The 18,540-nt window shown below is 54.6% G+C and overlaps 7 protein-coding genes and 1 non-coding gene across 8 annotated transcripts; 6 read left to right on the forward strand and 2 right to left on the reverse strand.

The window, feature by feature from the left end:
• Positions 1–1,592: 1,592 nt before the first annotated feature.
• On the forward strand, positions 1,593–2,301 carry GUITHDRAFT_115275 (hypothetical protein; the record flags this gene model as incomplete). The annotated part of the gene is made up of 2 exons (XM_005825420.1): positions 1,593–1,962; positions 2,042–2,301. The coding sequence occupies 2 exons, from the start codon at positions 1,593–1,595 to the stop codon at positions 2,299–2,301; spliced, it is 630 nt and encodes a 209-aa protein (XP_005825477.1).
• Positions 2,302–3,830: 1,529 nt separating this feature from the next.
• On the forward strand, positions 3,831–4,221 carry GUITHDRAFT_154673 (hypothetical protein). The gene is made up of 3 exons (XM_005825421.1): positions 3,831–3,871; positions 3,921–4,054; positions 4,100–4,221. Exons 1-3 carry the CDS (start codon positions 3,839–3,841, stop codon positions 4,146–4,148), a joined length of 216 nt encoding a protein of 71 aa, XP_005825478.1. The 5' UTR covers positions 3,831–3,838; the 3' UTR covers positions 4,149–4,221.
• A 412-nt stretch (positions 4,222–4,633) lies between these two features.
• GUITHDRAFT_175541 (hypothetical protein) lies at positions 4,634–8,132 on the forward strand (the record flags this gene model as incomplete). Its single annotated transcript, XM_005825535.1, has 22 exons — positions 4,634–4,644; positions 4,796–4,928; positions 5,260–5,332; positions 5,375–5,487; positions 5,535–5,591; positions 5,640–5,831; positions 5,878–5,966; positions 6,011–6,089; positions 6,145–6,237; positions 6,284–6,358; positions 6,491–6,610; positions 6,654–6,716; positions 6,757–6,807; positions 6,854–6,881; positions 6,926–7,006; positions 7,050–7,107; positions 7,192–7,448; positions 7,506–7,588; positions 7,632–7,794; positions 7,837–7,937; positions 7,984–8,041; positions 8,089–8,132. The coding sequence occupies 22 exons, from the start codon at positions 4,634–4,636 to the stop codon at positions 8,130–8,132; spliced, it is 2,022 nt and encodes a 673-aa protein (XP_005825592.1).
• Positions 8,133–8,821: 689 nt separating this feature from the next.
• GUITHDRAFT_t94 lies at positions 8,822–8,894 on the forward strand. Its single transcript has one exon. It is a non-coding gene; the product is annotated as a tRNA-Lys (tRNA).
• Positions 8,895–9,917: 1,023 nt separating this feature from the next.
• Positions 9,918–10,685, forward strand: GUITHDRAFT_49063 (hypothetical protein; the record flags this gene model as incomplete). The annotated part of the gene is made up of 3 exons (XM_005825422.1): positions 9,918–10,180; positions 10,253–10,489; positions 10,538–10,685. Coding segments are annotated over 3 exons (648 nt in total), but the record flags the coding sequence as incomplete, so codon positions are not given.
• A 1,478-nt stretch (positions 10,686–12,163) lies between these two features.
• Positions 12,164–13,719, reverse strand: GUITHDRAFT_165173 (hypothetical protein; the record flags this gene model as incomplete). Its single annotated transcript, XM_005825423.1, has 3 exons — positions 13,183–13,719; positions 12,238–13,137; positions 12,164–12,196 (listed from the first exon to the last, which is right to left on the reverse strand). The coding sequence occupies exons 1-3, from the start codon at positions 13,588–13,590 to the stop codon at positions 12,164–12,166; spliced, it is 1,341 nt and encodes a 446-aa protein (XP_005825480.1). The 5' UTR covers positions 13,591–13,719.
• Positions 13,720–14,105: 386 nt separating this feature from the next.
• GUITHDRAFT_154675 (hypothetical protein) lies at positions 14,106–15,308 on the forward strand. The gene is made up of 4 exons (XM_005825424.1): positions 14,106–14,724; positions 14,767–14,865; positions 14,915–14,953; positions 15,004–15,308. The coding sequence occupies exons 1-4, from the start codon at positions 14,548–14,550 to the stop codon at positions 15,064–15,066; spliced, it is 378 nt and encodes a 125-aa protein (XP_005825481.1). The 5' UTR covers positions 14,106–14,547; the 3' UTR covers positions 15,067–15,308.
• GUITHDRAFT_144113 (hypothetical protein) lies at positions 15,263–17,914 on the reverse strand (the record flags this gene model as incomplete). Its single annotated transcript, XM_005825425.1, has 11 exons — positions 15,263–15,340; positions 15,382–15,480; positions 15,518–15,555; positions 15,601–15,694; positions 15,745–15,789; positions 15,846–15,941; positions 15,995–16,031; positions 16,082–16,229; positions 16,281–16,717; positions 16,893–16,965; positions 17,020–17,914. The coding sequence occupies 11 exons, from the start codon at positions 17,912–17,914 to the stop codon at positions 15,263–15,265; spliced, it is 2,040 nt and encodes a 679-aa protein (XP_005825482.1).
• Between the last annotated feature and the right edge of the window lie 626 nt (positions 17,915–18,540).

Here is an 18,540-nt window from a genome sequence, read left to right on the forward strand (position 1 = left end):
GTCAGGATGCAGGGTACCGTCCGTCGAGATGGCAAGAGGGATGAACGCTCGAGGAGGAGTAGTCATGGCATATGCAGCGCGATGTTTGCGAATCTTCTCAGACGCTGCAACATGGAGGGCGTCGAGGTTGACCTCCCCCCACTTGGTCAGGTCGGCAGAGCTACCAATGTAAGGGTGGACCAACGTCACGTCCGCCATCAAGCCCTCGTACTGCTCGGACCCTCGATCGCGGATTCCAGGAATGTGGATATCGCCCTTCATCTTGCGGCCATGAGGATTGGAGGGTACCTGCCGTCGAGAACGAGGATCCCCCACTGTATCGATGACGCTCTGAAGACCAGCTTCGTTCAGCATCGACCGAATCGTACGAGTAAGGTTGTCATGCGCCGTGGGAAGCTTGGAGGATCGGCGTTTGCAGGTCTGGAGATGATGTGCAGCAACGGAGGGATCGAGCTCGCGCTGACATCCATCACATTCCGTCGGACACTGGCAGATCGGCATGCCATGGAGATAGCAGTCGAGCATCTGAGCATAGCGGTGCGGGAAGGCCTTGAGGGGGTAGTAGCTCGAGACTCGCATCGGAGAGTGGCTCAGGTCACGCTCAGGAAAATGAGCGAAGATGGTAGACTGCAAGACCCTATCCTGCGACTTGAGCGAGTGTGTCCTGCGGCTGTGCAAGGTGAGGATATCACGCTGCTGATCGGTCAGCGCAGCGCGAGCATGCACATGGCGAGGGAAGACGCGCATGACAAGAGGGGTCACATTTCGCTGCGCAGGGGGAGGAATGAAGTGCTCATGAGACGAGTCGACGAGAGCGCGCAAACCAGGGATGTGTACCACAGATGCCGGGGGGCGTCCTGCATCATCAGGCACAGCAGCCGGGGCAGGTGGGATCGCCGCACCATCTGCAGCCGGTGCAGGAGCCTTGACACGACGGTAGAGGATCGGCTGCCTCCGGGTATCGCGTCTAAGGGATGTTATTCCTCCTGCATGCTCCTGCTGCTTGTTGCTTGATTGCTTGACCCTTAGGCTGCTTGTCTGCGCGGCTTCGCGCTTGGGCTGGCGGTGCCGCGTCTGGGTGCCAGCAGTGCTGGTTCTTTTCGGGCTTGTGTTTTGTGTGTGCTTGTGCAGCTTCTCGCTGTGGACTGTGTGCCTGCCGGTTCAGCTTGTTCCTGCTTTGTTTTGCTTGAGGCATTTTTTACCTTCTGCCAGTAAATCCTATACTAGCGTCCGCTCGAGGTGTACAATGGATTTACTGGCAGAAGTGCCTCAAGCAAAATAAAGCAGGAACAAGCTAAACCTCCTGGCACACAGCGCACGAGGTAGTCCTCGCTCATTTTCCTGAGCGTGACCTGAGCCACTCTCCGATGCGAGTCTCGAGCTACTACCCCCTCAATGCCTTCCCGCACCGCTATGCTCAGATGCTCGACTGCTATCTCCATGGCATGCCGATCTGCCAGTGTCCGACGGAATGTGATGGATGTCAGCGCGAGCTCGATCCCTCCGTTGCTGCACATCATCTCCAGACCTGCAAACGCCGATCCTCCAAGCTTCCCACGGCGCATGACAACCTTACTCGTACGATTCGGTCGATGCTGAACGAAGCTGGTCTTCAGAGCGTCATCGATACAGTGGGGGATCCTCGTTCTCGACGGCAGGTACCCTCCAATCCTCATGGCCGCAAGATGAAGGGCGATATCCACATCCCTGGAATCCGCGATCGAGGGTCTGAGCAGTACGAGGGCTTGATGGCGGACGTGACGTTGGTCCACCCTTACATTGGTAGCTCTGCCGACCTGACCAAGTGGGGGGAGGTCAACCTCGACGCCCTCCATGTTGCAGCGTCTGAGAAGATTCGCAAACATCGCGCTGCATATGCTATGACTACTCCTCCTCGAGCGTTCATCCCTCTTGCCATCTCGACGGACGGTACCCTGCATCCTGACACCGCTGTGTGCCTAGGTATAGGATTTACTGGCAGAAGGTAAAAAGTGCCTCAAGCAAAACAAAGCAGGAACAAGCTGAACCTCCTGGCACACAGTCCACAGCGAGAAGATGAAGGGCGATATCCACATCCCTGGAATCCGCGATCGAGGGTCTGAGCAGTACGAGGGCTTGATGGCGGACGTGACGTTGGTCCACCCTTACATTGGTAGCTCTGCCGACCTGACCAAGTGGGGGGAGGTCAACCTCGACGCCCTCCATGTTGCAGCGTCTGAGAAGATTCGCAAACATCGCGCTGCATATGTTTCTGCTATGACTCCTCCTCCTCGAGCGTTCATCCCTCTTGCCATCCGATGATCTCGACGGACGGTACCCTGCATCCTGACACCCTCCCGAGTCCGCTTCATCTGGTATCTCGCGGACATCATTGCTCAGCGCTCGATGCCTCTTGAGGATGCGGCGTTTGGTCGGCACTTCGTGCCTGATGACGGCCCTGCTGCTGAGGTCTTGGCTCGCAAACGCGCCGCCACCTATCAGCGCCTCACTATGCAGCTGACGCTGGAGGCGCTCTTGTCTGGTGCGAGGCGCATGACGCCCTTGCGGGCGCAAGCACTTCTGCAGCGGACTCAGGGATGCTGGGCACAGGAGCACGGTACCGTCTTCCTCACTAGCCTCCGGGCCGAGTCAGCGGAAGCCGAGACAAACACCACCCGTGACGGCGGCGACGCCGCCGGCATCAATGCCCAGGGACCGGGGCTGGGCGGCATCGGAGGCAGCTCGGACCACTGGGCCAGCTGCAAGCACCCCATTGGTGTCGAGCTCTCAGGCTCCGGAGGCATCCGACGTCCGATCGGCTCCAGTCTGGATGTTTCCCCCATGGGAGTCCGAGACTTCCGGGGAAGACTCCTCGGGCTACTCGCTTGTTCCTGCTTTGTTTTGCTTGAGGCACTTTTTACCTTCTGCCAGTAAGTAAACTTAGTGCCTCAAGCAAAACAAAAAACTCAGGAGATTTACTGGCAGAAGGTAAAAAGTGCCTCCGAAGCAAAACAAAGCAGGAACAAGCTAAACCCGCTTGCAACAAAGCAGGAGGTTTAGCTTGAACAAAGCAGGAGCCTGTTTAGCTTGTTCCTCCCCTCCCCTGAGAAACGAAATACAAATATCGTCAATTTGTTCATGAAGAAACGACTTCCACGAAAGACCCCCGGAGAATGGTCTGGCAGCGTCCGCGGCCCGTGACGGTACGCGATCACCGTCACTCCGAGGCGGCCCTGAATGGCCCGGCGGCCGGCCGCGCCGCTTCCGCGGCGCTGGTACCGGGGAGTCCCGGGCCGGAGCCGCCGGCGCCCGGATCGGCCTGTGACACCCGGGCCCCGGATCGGACCGGCGTACCGTGAACCGGTAGTACGGTCGGACTCACCGTTACAACGCGGCCCCGGCGGCTCGGAGCTGAGTCAGCCCGGCTGGCCCAGTGGCCCTCATCCCGGATCATCGGATAGGATTCAAGTTCGGAACTTGAGTAATACAAGTTGGAATTCTCCCGAAATAGCGCGATGGCGACAAAGGGGCGTGGGCGTGGGCGTGGGCAAGGGGCAGTGGTAGTGGCAGGAGCAGAGGCAAGCAGAGGTAGGGTCCGATCAGGAGCAGAGGTAGGGTCCGATCAGGAGCAGGGGTGTGGCCCGATCAGGAGCAGAGGCAGCGTCCGATCAGGAGCAGGGGTGTGGCCCGATCAGGAGCAGAGGCAGCGTCCGATCAGGAGCAGAGGCAGGGGCAGGGGCAGGGTCGGGGAAATTCAGTTGGTGCGATGATGTGAGAGAATTGATGGTATGCAAACGGAAGAGGGAGTGGTGCTTTCATGATTGAGAGCTGTGCTGAACGGGTTTCAATTCAGAAAGGAATGGGAGTCTTTCAGATACTCGAGGCTACCAAGGTGAGTCGTTGCTCTCCTAGCGCGCCGACCTGTTGACTTGTATTCTTAGACTTCCTCGACCTCCCAGCCGAAGAAAGGAGCAGCTACGTCATCGTCTGCTTCCACTCTCTCCGCCATGACTCAGATGGGCCAATTCAATGGGAAAAGCCCCAAGGATGAGGCGATCCAGTCCATCGAGAATTGGTAGGCGAAGAGTTCTAGGTGTTGCGAATGACTCTTGTTTGACAGGTTCAGCTCAGAGCTAAAGTCGTTCATGGGAGGTGCTCCCAAGAAGTGAAGGAAGAAGGAGAGAAGTTTCAGAGCACAACGTTGATGGAGGAGATTCTGTTTCATTACACGCCGTATGCTTCATCTTGTTTGTCATATGCTTCATCTTGTTTGTCATTCTGTTTCTTTTCGTATCAAGCTTCTGCTACTTTCGTGCGGCGAACTCTTGAACTACCGTCGAGAAAGAGCGTGAAGAGTTTCTGAGGGAGGATGATTGCGTGGAGTGCTGCACGAATGTTGAATGCCTGCTCTAGCGTTGCTTAACCTGCTGGCCCTGCTGAGGTTCGGTAGAAAGGATCATCCTGCACGAAAGTTGTCCAGAGCTTCAAGCACCACCTAAGCCGAGTTCCACGGTGTCTGATCACCATAGCTCGAGCTTCTCGCGTGATGCTGTTCCAGTCAGTGACTGCCAGCATGCTCAATGCCGCGGCTGCTGCATCATGCTGCTGCCGCCGCATCAAGACTACATCAGGTTCACCTCAAAGCGGCTGCTGCATGAAACTTGAGTGACTTGGCCGGGCCCGGAGTTTTTCACTGCCAGGCCGCCTACGGCGCCGTTGACGGAGGCCGCTGAGCGCTCAGCCCGGCCCGGCCGCTCCTCGCCGCCCCGGGGCCCGCCGCTCCCGGCGGGGCCGCCGGGCCGACCCCCTCACAGAGCCTCGGAGTCCGATCGGATCAAATCATTTTGCCACGGTTACAAACAGTAACGTTCAAACAATTATCGTCTTCACATTTTCATCCCTATCGGTGCTCGTCCATGGTGCGAGTGGTGGTCGTCGGCGACGCGCAGGTGACCCGAGAAGGCAGGGGGAAGGAGAATATGGAAGAAGAGCATGCAGAAGATGGAAGAAGAGCATGCAGAAGATGGAAGAAGAGCATGCAGAACGAGAATGAGAATGCTGGGGACACGTTTCTTGTGCCGAGACCGTCAGGACAGAAAGATTAGGATCTTGAGAATTTCATTAGCGCTGGGGCCTAGAAGACAAGTGATAGGGACATGAACGGACCGAGACACGACGAGACGTCTGTTCACATCAGGAGGCTATATTTATTCGCTTTTATTCTGTTAGAGTGTGTTGGAGGGTTTGAGGGAGAGGATTGTGTATGTTGAGGCAAGGCAGGTTGGCAAGAGTTCTATCATCAAGTGCTACATCTCCAACACCTTCGACGAGAACTTGGCACCTGTCATTCCAAGTGAGCTTCTTGTGCATGAAACCTGGCACTGATGTCATGTAGTCGCTGTTCTGCCTCCCGATGCCTCGCCTGAGCGCGTCCCTCTCACGTTGGTGGATACCTCGAGTCGAGACTGGAATATGCTGGAGGAGGAGGTCAGACAAGCTGACGTGGCGGTACCTTCACACTCGCGCGCTGCATCGACATGGTAATGTCAGCGCAGGTGGTGGTCTATGCGGCGGACAAGCCAGACACGCTTGGCAGAGTCACTTCGCATTGGGTTGTTGAGTTCTGCATTTGTTTCATGCTGACGATGGGGCCACGAAAGCTGCCCATGCTGCAAGCAACCAAGGAGAGCATCCCTGTGGTTGTCGCTGGAAACAAGTTGGACCTCAGAAGCGGGGATGCGCACAGCATCGAGAGTGAGCTCAGGAACGCCGCAGCTCCTATCATGGAGAGCTTCAGCATAGTCGAGACATGCATAGATTGCTCAGCAAAGAGAATGATCAACATCCCCGAGGTTCGTCAGTCTTCTGTTCTCTGATGCCTTTGACCGGGACAAGCAGGTGATGTTGTTTGCCACCAAAGCTGTGTTGCATCCTTCTGCTCCTCTCTACGATGCTGTGCGACACGAGTTGAAGCCACTATGCATCAAGTAGGCCTCGCATCTCCAGGCTGTGCATGATCGCAACATTCTAGGGCTCTCAAGCGAATCTTCAATCAATGTGACGGCGATGCTGATGGAGTCCTAAGCGACGTCGAGCTCAACAAGTTCCAGGTGCTTGACTGGTCGAGGGGTAGACACGTCAGTGCAGTGACTGATCTCTCTTCAGGTGTCTTGCTTTGGCTCTCAGCTCCTTCAAAATCAAGTTTACGGCATTAAGAATGTCCTGCGTCGTAACCTGCCGGATGGAGTGACTGAGAGAGTAGAGACGCCAGAGAGGAGGCAGGTTGAGGTTGATGCTGTAGCAGGGCATCACCTTCGTAGGCTTCGTCTATCTGCTCACTTTGTTCATTCAAAGAGGACGGACCGAGACAACCTGGGAGGTCTTGCCTGCTTGACAGTCTCTGCCTACTCCATCCCTTCATCCTCCTTTCACTTGCCGACCCTCCTCCCTCCTTCCTGTCTCAAACTACCCTTGCCCTCCTACCTTGTTTGTCCCTACTGACGCGTGTCAGGTCCTGCGAGCTTACGGCTACGGCCTGGACTTGCGGCTGAGGAGAGAGACGCTCCCCAACCTCGGCAACGAGCATCGAGACCAGTGCCACCAGCTCACCGACGAGGCGCTCGTGTTCCTCGTGCGTTCTCCTCGTTCCCCTCCGAGGCATGACGGGCAAGCAGGAGACGCTTTTCTTGAAGCATGACACGGACAAGGATGGGTCCCTCTCCCCCGACGAGCTGCAGGTAATGGAGCTGTGAGCGCTCCTGTCTCAGCTGCTCGCAGTCTCTCTTCGATCCGACTCCTGGCATTCCATGGGACGACGCCAAGCAAGTGGTGAGTGGAGGCTCGTGCTTGTGAGAAATCTGAGTGGCTCCTTCAGACCAGCACCGACAAGAGAGGACAGATAGGTAGGACTGCAGCCTTAGCCCCTACGGCTCTCACCTCCTTGCAGACCTCAAGGGCTTCATCGCTCAGTGGGTGGCCTGCTGCTACCTCAACCCGCTTGGCTGCATGGAGTCGCTCGTCTATTTGGGTGCCGCCAACAAATGCAAGCTGACGCAAGTGACGCTTGACAGGTTTCCGGGGGGGGAAAGAGAGCAGTGTAGAGGGAGCAATCGCAGTTTCACAGAGAAGGTCTTGTTTGTCTTTATTACTTTCCTCCCTCCTCCTGCTTCCGCCGCATTGCTCGCCCCCACCTTGTTCTTATCCCTTTTCTAGGTCTGTGGAACACCTACAAGGGACGAGGACGCGGACAGTTTTCAGAATCACGTTGCTCGGGGTCGGGGGGGTCGATCCGTTCGTGTTTGCTCGCTCTCTGCTTCCTCGAAACGTCCAAGAAGGAGGCAGCGATGAGCAGCTGGGCAAGGAAAGTCTCAGCCCGCTCGTCATCTCGAAAGTAGCGGCGACAACTGACTTTCACTTGATCGTCGAGAGTGTGAGCCTCATGAACGAGCATGATGTGAGCAAAGTCAAAGGTAGAGATGAAGAGATTCAACGACAGAGAGATCGCTGACTTGCCGAGCGATATGAAGATGTGGAACGTGACGGGAAGGGAAGCGACTGCATTGTCATCTTTTATCCCAGCCAAGTTCAGAGTTCATTCTCTCTTGCATGGGTCACACGTTCTTTGCGCTCTCTATCCCTTGACAGACCTTCAGGACGCTTACGCCCAGTTGTCAAGAGTGAACGAGGGAAGTCCGATCCTGTTTGCAGAAGTCAACAACAAGACATCCGAAGAAGTGGATGACATCGCGATTCAGTCTCCCTCGGAAACTTGTGCACAACATCACCTGCCGCTTCCCCTCCAGCTCTCGCATGACGGTCTGTTTGCCTCGATACCTTGTCATACTCATTCTCGAGCAGGAGAAGGCGATCAAGACTTGTCACCCTTGTGGAGTTCGGTGGTTGAAGCTTGTCTGCAGCCGCACAAGTCTTCTCCAGTGCTTGCAGAGAGGAAGAGAAAGGTCCCTGCACTGACGCGGTTCTTGTCTTTGACCTTCCTCCCTTTAGCGCTCCATGTGGAAGCGACTCGGTCAGATCTCCTGCTACTCCGCCCTCGTCCTCGCGGGTCTGCCGGCCTCTTGTGATGCTCTGTTGTGACCTCAAGTCGCCCAGGCCTGGCCGTCGCCTTGTCACGCGCGAGGTCTCTCAAGGGTTGAACTGAAAACTCCTCTCGTCACCCGCCGGCATGCGTACACCTCCATGCTGACAAGAGAGCGAGGGACAGGAACAGACGCCAGTCCACGACCTGCTGCAATCCCATCACATCTAGCTCGCTCACTCACAGGTTGTACCTCAAGACTCACTTCCCCAACACGAGGAAGCATTCTTGCAAGACTAACATCGCGGACGCTTTTGCGATGAGATCTCGTGTCGCTGACTGTGAGGGACCATACTTGTGGGTTGACATCTGACAGCCAGTGAAAACTCTCAAACATGCCTTGCACCCTTGGAACATCTTGTTCACTCACAAGCATCTTCGACAAGTCGAAATCCAATGGAGATAATCCTTTACATGCAGGCAATCATGGTTCAGGGAGGGATCGGCTTCATTTGCTGCTTGTGAAATCAATGAAAATATAAGCCTGCAGCAAAACATATCTTCCGAGTCTTACTGTTCACACGGAGATGATGATATCGCTTTGCACCATTTCTAGCATACTTAGTTTGAGGCGGAACACTTGTTGCCGAACGCGTTGTTGGTCATCAGATCGCCTGGTACTAGATGGCTTCAGCAACAAGCGGCGACGTGTCACGCAGACACTACTGGTCTTCAGCCCCACGGCATGGCAGCCGTCAAGCCTCTTTCTGATTGACTATATCTATTTTTCTCTTGATGGATCGGCATGCCCGGTTAGCTCAGTCGGCAGAGCGCAAGGCTCTTAACCTTGTGGTCGTGGGTTCGAGCCCCACATCGGGCGAAGCTCCGACTGAATTTTTTGTTGGACTCCAATATGAGTACCGCTGAATCGTTTAAAAGGATAGTCTTTAGCTTTAACTTAACTTTGAGTGAAGCCTCTAATGATTCTTTTTCTTTCTTTTTTGACTCCGGGCAGACCGTGAGACGCCGGTGGTGACCGTCGGACTCTCAGTGACGGGCCGGGCCGCGGCCACTCACTGCGCCGGCCGCCGGCGGGATGTCGGATTGAGTCCACGGTACTGAGTTGAGTAAAAACTTGGAAAGAGAGGGAAATGTGAATGGGAGGGGAAGAGCGGCGGGAGGGGAGAGGGGAGAGGGGAGAGGGGAGAGGGGAGAGGGGAGAGGGGAGAGGGGAGAGGGGAGAGGGGAGAAGGCGGGGAGGGGAGGAAATGATGGGGAATTAGAAAGGAGTCGGAAACGAGGAGAATGATGCAAGCCAAGAATTTCTTTTTCTCAACGCAAGGGACAGGAAGTAGGATAAAGTACTGGCAAACAAGGGAATAGCAGACAAGAATTGCTTTGAAATGGGAAGAAAGAGCGAGTTTGTTGCGATAGGCTGATGTAAAAAGAGAAGATTTCACTTGTTGTCAGTCAAACCAAGAGGCGCTTCTAGACCTTGCTGTGACATCACATTGCTGGCAGCTCATTCCGTGCCTGGGGTGTGAATGACGGACACACTGTAACATCATCCGCTGCTGATGGAGGTTGGTCATTCGCTAAGTTGGCCGAAACCAAGATGGATAATACTGGGGATCTTGCTATCTGCAGCTGCCATCTTCGGGGTATACGAGATGACGAAAGCTCTCAACAATTCATGAACGGCCAAGTCCCTTGTCCGAGACATGACCGTTCTGTGGTGAAGACAAAATAACAACTGGCTGTCAACTCCTGAGAGGATGTGCTTTGGATGGCTTGTTCATTCACCGGGCAGGATTTCATGTCTGCCATGTGCAGACAGGTATTCTTGGTGCTGAATGTGGGGCTGGTCTTGTCGTCTAATCCACCCTCATTTTCCAAGAGAGCTCGCGTCTGCGAATGGCATTCGTGCATGAAGCGGCCGAGCTATGGTCCTGAAGGTGGTCCTGCCGTCGCTTGCTCATCGCATCGTCTGGAGCACTACGTGGATGTCATCAATGTAAGGTGCTCCTATGCCGGCAGTTGCTCGAAGCGAGCTTACTTCGGAGGCGAGGACTGCGGGTGGAGGCCCACCTTCTGCGGGAGTCACCGACGCGCCTCTGACGTGAACGTTGTGGTTCGGGCAAGCAATCACACTCAGAGAGAGATCAGGTCCTGTAACTGCTCGCAGCGGCAGCAGCTGTGCGAGTGGACGGGATTGGACGGTCATTCTTGCTGGCGAAGCGCTCGGTATGCGCATACGGGGGGAAGACCCGAGCGATGCAGCATCCATAGGGAGGAAGGGATGGTGCCTTTCCCGCCTACCTGCACCAGAACAGGATGCAAGCGAAAAGCTATTTTCGCTACCAATGAAGGATCGACCCCCACCGCTTGCTCGCTGCATCGCAAGGCAGGGGACATTGATCTCGTGCGGCTGACGTGCGTGGTGCAAGGATGCAACCTGTCGGCTTCCTTCGGCAAGTGGTGAGTGATGAAATGTTTGAGCGAGAGGTAGCTTCACTGACGTAGACTCAGCAAGTTCCACCCGCTGCATTGCTCGCTCCATCGGGACTACCATGAGCGAGACTTGAGGCATGGCTGCTGCTCGCACACAGGTTGCTTCAGGTCTCCCACCTACGGCAGCTTGTTCGAGCGACCGCAGCGATGTGCATGCCACAGGACGAAGGAGGACCTGAGCATGGCGCAGCACAAGTCCATTCTCTCCTCGTGGGTTGAGACCTTCAACCTGCCCAACACACCCATGAAGAGAAGATGCGGAACCAAACACGACCAAGTCCCTTGTGAGGAAGCTCAAAAGGTACTCCTCCTCCTTCTCCCCCTCCTCCTCCTTCTCCTCCCATCCTCATCCCGCTAAGGAAAATCGAATTCCCCTCGCCGGGCCCTCTTCCCTCAGCCGACTCACTCATTTTCAGGCAAGTGGAAGTGAAAATGAACTGCACAAGCCGCGGGGTCTAAGCAAGGTAGCGAGGAGGGGAGGGGGAAGGGGGAGGGGGTAGGAGAATTTCCGTTTCCCACTCATGCCCGTGGCAGCTCATTGCTCGCTACCCCAACGTGGCTCCTGAGACTCTGAGGAGCATGCTTTGTGTGTGGCCCTCCATGTACCAGCAGGCAGAGGCTTCTCCTCTCGTCGTCTCCTCCAAGTCTCTGGGCCATCGCCCGATGAAGATTGAAATCCGTAGGAACTACACCTCCTCCTCTTTCTCGACATCTTCCAGCTAACCTTGTATGTCATGAACCCTTTAAAGTGAATTGCCCATCCTCTCAGCTCGTTGGCGTCACCTCGGCGTTCCCTGCAGGAGGCTCAGCCCCTCCTGCGCCCATCGCAGCCCCTCATGCAGCCCGCCGCCTGTCGCCTCCCGGGGCTCCTGACCCTGCAGGAGGGGTGAGGAGAGGAGAGAGGGAGAGGAGGCACCTCAAGGAAGGCCACGAACATGCTGAGCTGACCAGGCAGCACCTCCATGCGAAGCGACTTGCCGTCTAACACCTGAGAGACGCGACACTTGAGACGATGATCAAGAAGGAGTTAGGAAGGAGGAGGAGGAGGAGGAGGAGGAGGATGAGGAGGAGGAGGGGGGTGCTTGCAGATCAAGAGGCAGAGGAGCTTGTGGTGGAGGGGCAGAAGGTTTGATCAGACGCCTCACCAACACGAAAGAGCCACTCCACTTGACCTCAACTAGTTGCTAGAGACAACCAAGGAGTCAAACGAGTCACACGGTCAGTCCGGGCCCTCCTTCCTTCATCAGCCCTTCTCCCTCCCCACCTCGTTCCTCGCTTTCTTCTCTTCTTCACAGACGGGACAAGAGGCGGCAAAAGCGCAGGAGCCATGCTTCTTGGTATAGCTCTCTGCTACTAGTCAGCCAAAGAAGAACAAGGCAGGGACAGAAATCAGAACTATGAAGAAGCAACTGAAGATCCAAACAACGTTGGGCACAAGGGGATGGAAGGGTAGAACAGAAGCTGAGGATGGACGATGCATAGAAATAAGGTGGAAGAATGAAGGGGAGGGAAGAAAGGAGGAGGATGGAGGGGGGAGGAGCAAGAGGGAGGAGGAGGAGGTAAATGGATTTAGAGGATGGGGACAGAGTGAAGAATTGCTTGCCTGTGTCGCGCAGGCCAGTAATGAGCAATTCTCCCTTACAGCCCTTGAGGTTCATGAAGCTCTGGTGCCTTTAGGTCAGTACCAAGGGGTCAGACCCTTGCGTCCTCACCTTAAGGCCGCTAACGAGATATCGAGCAGGTCCGTACGTGGCCCTCAGAGCCTCTGAGTCCTCGGCAAGTTTGCCACCCAGGCCCCAGCCGACGCCGCAGAGGGAGAAGAGCTCGCGGCGGCTCTGCGAGATGCGGATGAGGTCGACGGGCCGCACGCGATGGCCCTTGAGGATGGTCCAGGTCGCCGCCAGGGGGGTCACGAAGCTCATCATCTTGGCGAGGGCGCACTCAGAGCCGGCGGGGATGGTGCCCAGCACAAGCCTGCGCATCAGCTCGTCGCGATCCGGCCGGCTCATGATGCCGTTGACGACCTCAGAGATGGTCCCGTCACCTCCGATGCAGACGATGACGTCGAGGACGGAGAGGTCGAGGGAGCCGTGAGGTCCCACGAGGTCGTACGCGTGCCTTGCTCGCTCCGTCAGAGTCACCGAGTAGTCCAGCTCTGTGCACGCGAAGATCTCCTCCACCCTCTCCCAGTACGCTTTGCCTTGCCTGTGCCCCGAGACTGGGTTGACGATGATGTGAACGCGCGATCGCCCGGAGAGGAGGGGCGAGGCCTCTGCCATCCTCCTAATCGCATCTCTACACTCCTGTGCCGCTCGACGTCGAGAGTGATGGGAGGAGCGAAACTCGAAGAGCTTGTAGCGGCGGTAGAAGCTCTCACCGTCGGGGGAGCAGGGGAAGGGCGTGGTGAGGACATGGAGGTCCAGGCAGTCTCCTTCCTTGGAGGCGAAGTCACAGGCAATGACGTTGACCGATGCGATGCTCTCCTTCCCGAGGAACGCTTCCCCCAGCGGGTCCTTGCCGATGAACGCCTCCACGTGGTTCCACTTGAGCGTGAGTGACTCCTTCCCCACGGCTACCGACGCCTCGTGCTGCGGGCGGTTGGGTCGGAGAATCTGCCGGCACGTCAGACAAGAGCCTCACGTCCTCCATGCGCCTACCTGACACTGCCAGGACCCCAAAAGCGCGCTGACGCCCGGGTTCCCTCCCGGAGCTCCTCGCCGTCGTCGTCGAGATCTGCCATCCCTGCCGTCTGCAGGTAGTAGGGGCGAGGCATCGCTGACATGGCGGGTGAGGTCTGGCTCTTGAAGCTCGTCAGTGTGCAAGGTCAAGGAGTCCGAGCGAAGGAGCGCGAGGGAGCTCAGAACTTGGTCAAGGGCGATGCTGACCGACTCGTTGCGAACCATCCTCGACCTCCTCCAGAGCTGCTCCATGCTCTCAACCACATCCCTCTCAGCTTCCACCGCCATCGGCACAGGTGGCTTCGGCAGCTCAGCCGGGAATGAGGGGACTGGTTGATCGGCAGAAAGACTTTCATGCCCCACGTCCGTCATGACCTGCCTATCCATGGGATGGCATCTGACCCGCTCAGACCTCGCTCATGTTGATGATTTTGTTGTCCTCCACCCCCTCCCCTCATGCATGAGTTGAGTCTGTTGGGTGTTCTTGTCACCTCAAAGCATGGCTTCTGTCTGCCTGCAATTCAGTCACTGCTCCTGCTCTCTTCTCCTCCTCCTCTCTCGTCCTCTTCTTCCTCCCCCCTCTCCTCCTCCTCCTCACTTCGTCTCCTCCTCCCCCCTTCTCCTCCTCTCCCCTATCTTCGCATCCTCCTCCTCTCTCCTCCTCTCCCCCCGCCTCCTCCTCCTCTCTTCTCCTTCCTTCTCCTTCCTTCTCCTCCTCTCTCCTCTCTCTCTCTCTTCCCTTCTCCTCTTCTTCGCCTCGCCTCGCCTCGCCATCCCCATACTTTCCGTCTGCACCCAGTCATCTTACCAATCATGTATGTCATTTGAAACATTCTGGTAAAATTTAAAAACATAATGTAAGATTCTGAAACAGTGTTGGGGAAAGGGAAGGGTCGCCATGCAGGCGAAGACGCTGCTGGCCTGGTTGGCGATCATCCAGGTGAGTCCATGGCAGGCAAGCGAAGCCATGCACACACGTCGCTTGCTCCGCGACCATGGCGGGCTGTTGCATACCCTCATGCCGAGTCTGGTCACGGTGCGACGCGATGGCAGTGCTGTTCCCTGAGAGTCAAAACTTGCCATCACTGCGACGCGACCAAGGACGAGTAGACGATGACGATGACGATGACGATGACGATGACGATGACGATGACGATGACGATGACGATGACGATGACGATGACGATGACGATGATAAAGGAGAATGAGAATGAGCGGAAGGAGGAGTGGGAGGTTGTAGGTGGGGGAGAAACGGTTTGAAGTTCAAAGGGTTTGAGTGGTCCAAATGAAGCTACTTATAGAAAGAGGGACTAGAATAGAAATTCAGTTTGTCCGTTCTCCACAATGACTCATGCACTTCCGCAGATTTGTTTGGTGTTGCTCAATTTCACACTGGCAGCCTTTGTCATTTACATAACCCTGCCATTCGCCTTCCTCGCATTGGTTTCCGTCTACATAGCCATCTACTGCCGATGGAAGACAGGCATTTATATCTTCATCTTCGGTTGCACTTGCATCCTTGTGAGCTTGAGCTCGGCATGCGCGGGCGTTGACTTCTCGCAGTTGTACGGGGCGTTCATGTTGTTTTGGATCATATCACGGGGACAAGCGTCATCGCATCCCTTGGACATCACCTGGTACAGTCTGCAAGTTTTGGCAGAGGTGAGGAGCATCTCAGTAGTCTAGCTGACACTGACGGTCCCTGCTCTAGTTCTTCTGTATCATTGTAGCCTTGTGGGTACTGTGGGAGGTGAGGGAGGAGGTTGGCGCAATGTGCTGGAACTGACGCATCCCGAACAGATCAGCTCAGAATCGAGCAAGAAGAAAGACAAGGGCGAATCCCAAAGCTTGCTCGGCAAATAGACCTCCATCTCCTTCCTTTATTCCTATTAATGTGACGGCAAAATCCGTCTATTTGCTTCAAATAATTTTCAGAGCGCAACAACGCGGTACGAGGATTGGGTCAGCTTATGCTGGGCAGAATTTGTAGCTGAAGCGAATGACTTGAGACTGCTCATAAACTAAGGGGCAACATTCAGCTATCTCCATCTTAGTTCTGCTACTTGCGATCCTTTACCCTGACGCATGAACTATCCAAAGTAACCAGAGTAGGAGGATCGGACGCGAGAATTCGCAGCTGCCGCTGAGTCAGAGAGGTTGCAGAGGTATCGATTCTACCTCATAAGTAGACCCTCCGTCCTTGGAATCCACCACTTCCCCTCGAACCCATTTGCCACCTTGCAGGATTTCTACCTGTGTGCCCGCCACCAACGAACCCTGTATGAATTCATGTCAGGATTGAACAACAACCCACTTTACGTCTTGCCGGCTTCGAAACGCCATCAGCTTCTCCTGCGTCTACATCATCCCAAGAGCAGAGGCAACAAGTCGCTGTACCTGACTTCACTGCCTCGAAATGCTTCACAAGGACTTCCCGAGCGTGCTCAGGGAGAAGCGCGAGATCGCCCATGACTTCCGGGCTGCGCCAAACCTGCGCCATGTATCACTTTGCGCATCTATAGCGCTATGCACAGCCCGTACCTTTATGGCATCTTCCAATTCTTCAGGATGCGGCTCCTTCTGGATCTGTTGTTGCCATTCGGGTTATCGACTTGTCTGAGTGCTTCACTGGTTTAACGTACTTGGGAATCGTCGAATCCTGGAGGCAGCAGAGCCCCATATTGTATCAGCAAATCGACAGATTCTTCAAATCCTATGTCAACAGCAACTTGTATGTCCTGCGAAGATAGTGGTTTTCAGCCACAGAACTGATGATTATAGAGAAACTTACGTATGCGATGGATGCTGGACGTTCCTTTTCCTTGAACCTGAGAAGTTGGGTCACTCCCGCGTGACTGCGTTGAATGGAGATTCTTACACATTGAATTGAAGATCGGGCAACATGCCTCGGCTCAACAGCCGCTTCAGGCAATCCAAGGACTTCGTTCGCAAACAAAGTTGCAGACAAGTAGGAGAGTCAGGCTGCGTTGTGAACATAGTCGTGTCGTTGATGAAAAACTTCTCTCCTGCACTTTCTTGTGCAATAGATGAAGAACAAGTGGAGTGTTGAAGAACACCTTCAATCTTCTTTTCTATCCATTCCGATGCGTTATGAACAGTTCGATCTTCAACAATGTCTGCTAGCACTGTTTGAAGGCATATGTTACCAACGGGCGAAGTGAGACCAACACCCTTTCTGATAAATGTTTGCAACAAGGAGGTACTCCCAGTATCCACTACTTTTCCAAGTGTCTTTGCTGCTGTATTTGAGGATGCATTGAGGTTTGCGCCATGCTCGAGAAAAAGTTTTGCAATTACTTCAGTCTGTTCCATCGTCAAATCATTCTCCAATTGTCTATCAAGAACAAAGTTGAGCGCTGTGCAGCAATATGGATTTGGCAAGACATCAGAACCCTTGATTTCTCCTGAGGCAATCATTGTTTGAATCTTAGGAAAATCACGCTTGAGGTATAAATCCACAAATTGATCTGTATACTGCGAAGACTGTAAGTGCCTGCAATACTTTGTCAGCTGGAAAATTGCTAGCCAACAAGACATACTCCTCGGATTGACCATCTATTTTTCGCTTTTTTGCCGTTGCTTCAACACTCTTCAACGAGCGCTTTACTCGGGACTGCAAGCGAAGCATCGGGTCTGAACGAATCATCTTCCGTTGAAGCTTTGCATACTTGTCTCCAGAAATTCCAGTTGATGGAAATTGAACAATTCGTGCTGTGCTGTTCCTGGACCTTGAGTGGCTCCCTGTAATGAAAGCAACATGAATGAAATATCAAAATTTATATCAAAAAATCTTACTTGATCTCGGCGTGGAATTGCGAAGACCTTGGTTGAGCGCAGAGTTACTGTTCTCATTTTCTGATTCGTTCGAACCCAATTTGCCTTCCTGCATCTTGACGCCAGAAGTCGAGTCCTCCAGGAGAACAGCAAAAGCTTTGAGTGCTGGCACATTGCCGCTCGCACCATTGTCGTTTTCTGAAACAGTAGATCCATCTGGCACCGTCCCCTGCTTTTTGGTTTTCTTAGAGACTTTGTCTGTGTCTTCATCACCCTCATTTGGGGCATCGTCATCATTTCCTTGTTCCTGAGGAGGAGGAGGAGGAGGCAAGTCCGTTGAGTTCGGATCAGCCTTTGCAGCAGGAGAGCGACTGTCAGCGTTTCCTTTCTTTTGCGAGGAAGGGGTTCTTGCAGTTCTAGCTCCGCTGGACGTCTTGCGATCTTCGCACGCTCGATTCACTCGAGCACACCGAGAACAAGGACGGTTGCCATCACATCGCATCTTCATTCGTGAGCAGGCTGCACATGCATAGGCAACTCCAGACTTGGGGGTTTTCTTGCCTTCAGAATTCGGTTCGGCAGGTTTTGCTTGGGCAGGAGTCGAGGTCTCCTCATTTCCGCCGCTTTTCCCCGGAGTTGCAGTAACATGGGTACCATCATTCGATTGATTGCCGTTGGCTACGACATGGTTCTGCCCCGATGAATTTTGATCTTCTGACTCCGATGGAATACCGAAAGGAAGGAAAATGCTGAATTGTGGTTTAGTCGCACCAGGCGAATTTTGGAGATCAGCTTCAGTATCTAGGTTCATTGCAGTGTCAGCACCACTGTTTTTCCCTGTGTTGTTGTCGTTTTCGGCGCTTCCATCATCGGCTGCGACAGGCGGGGGCGGGGGCAGTGTTGACTTGGAGCTCATTCTTACCGATGTCCTGGTCCAGAACAATGAGTGAGAGCAGAAACAGAAAGTTGTCTCGCGATTGAAAGGATGATGATAGGAGAACAAGCGCAAAAATCTCTCATGCAGCGATGAAGGCCATCAGCTGAATTCCTACTTGCCTTGTGGACGGCTGGTCCAGCCCGTTACAGCTTCACACACAAGGCTGAGAGCAGCGAATCCTTCTTGCTCAGAAGCTGATGATTCACCAGGAGAAAGTATCCACAAGAAGAGCTACAGGAGGACCAAGACGCGCGATATTGCAGCTCTTGATGAATGGCAATGGACCGGCGCTGCAGAGGCTGGGAGGGATGCGAAGCAGAGAGAACAAGGCAAGTGAGAAGGGGCCTGACAAGTAGGAGGAGGGAGCAGAGAGGAGGGAGAAGTAGGAGGAGGGAGCCTTGTAGGAGGAAGAGGAGGGAGTACCGCTTGCTCTCTCAGCTCTTATGCTTCTTGCTCAAGCCGCGGTCGTCCCCTGAGCATTCCCTGGTTTGTGGTCCTGGAATTTCGAATGGGGGTCGAATCCCAGCCGTTCAAAATTGTGTTTGAATCATTTCGACAATGTCCCTAGATTTGTGAATCTCACTTCTCCTCTTAATTTGAAATGG

Source organism: Guillardia theta (assembly GCF_000315625.1).
Source record: "Guillardia theta CCMP2712 unplaced genomic scaffold GUITHscaffold_83, whole genome shotgun sequence".
NCBI classification, from domain to species: Eukaryota; class Cryptophyceae; order Pyrenomonadales; family Geminigeraceae; genus Guillardia; species Guillardia theta.

Coding starts and splice junctions, on each gene's coding strand:
- GUITHDRAFT_154673 (XM_005825421.1), top strand. CDS start 3,839: ATGGGAGTCTTTCAGATACTCGAGGCTACCAAG. Junction 3,872..3,920: donor AGATACTCGAGGCTACCAAG/GTGAGTCGTTGC, acceptor TTGTATTCTTAG/ACTTCCTCGACCTCCCAGCC. Junction 4,055..4,099: donor ATCCAGTCCATCGAGAATTG/GTAGGCGAAGAG, acceptor CTTGTTTGACAG/GTTCAGCTCAGAGCTAAAGT.
- GUITHDRAFT_154675 (XM_005825424.1), top strand. CDS start 14,548: ATGACTCATGCACTTCCGCAGATTTGTTTGGTGTTGCTCAATTTCACA. Junction 14,725..14,766: donor TCGGTTGCACTTGCATCCTT/GTGAGCTTGAGC, acceptor GACTTCTCGCAG/TTGTACGGGGCGTTCATGTT. Junction 14,954..15,003: donor CCTTGTGGGTACTGTGGGAG/GTGAGGGAGGAG, acceptor CATCCCGAACAG/ATCAGCTCAGAATCGAGCAA.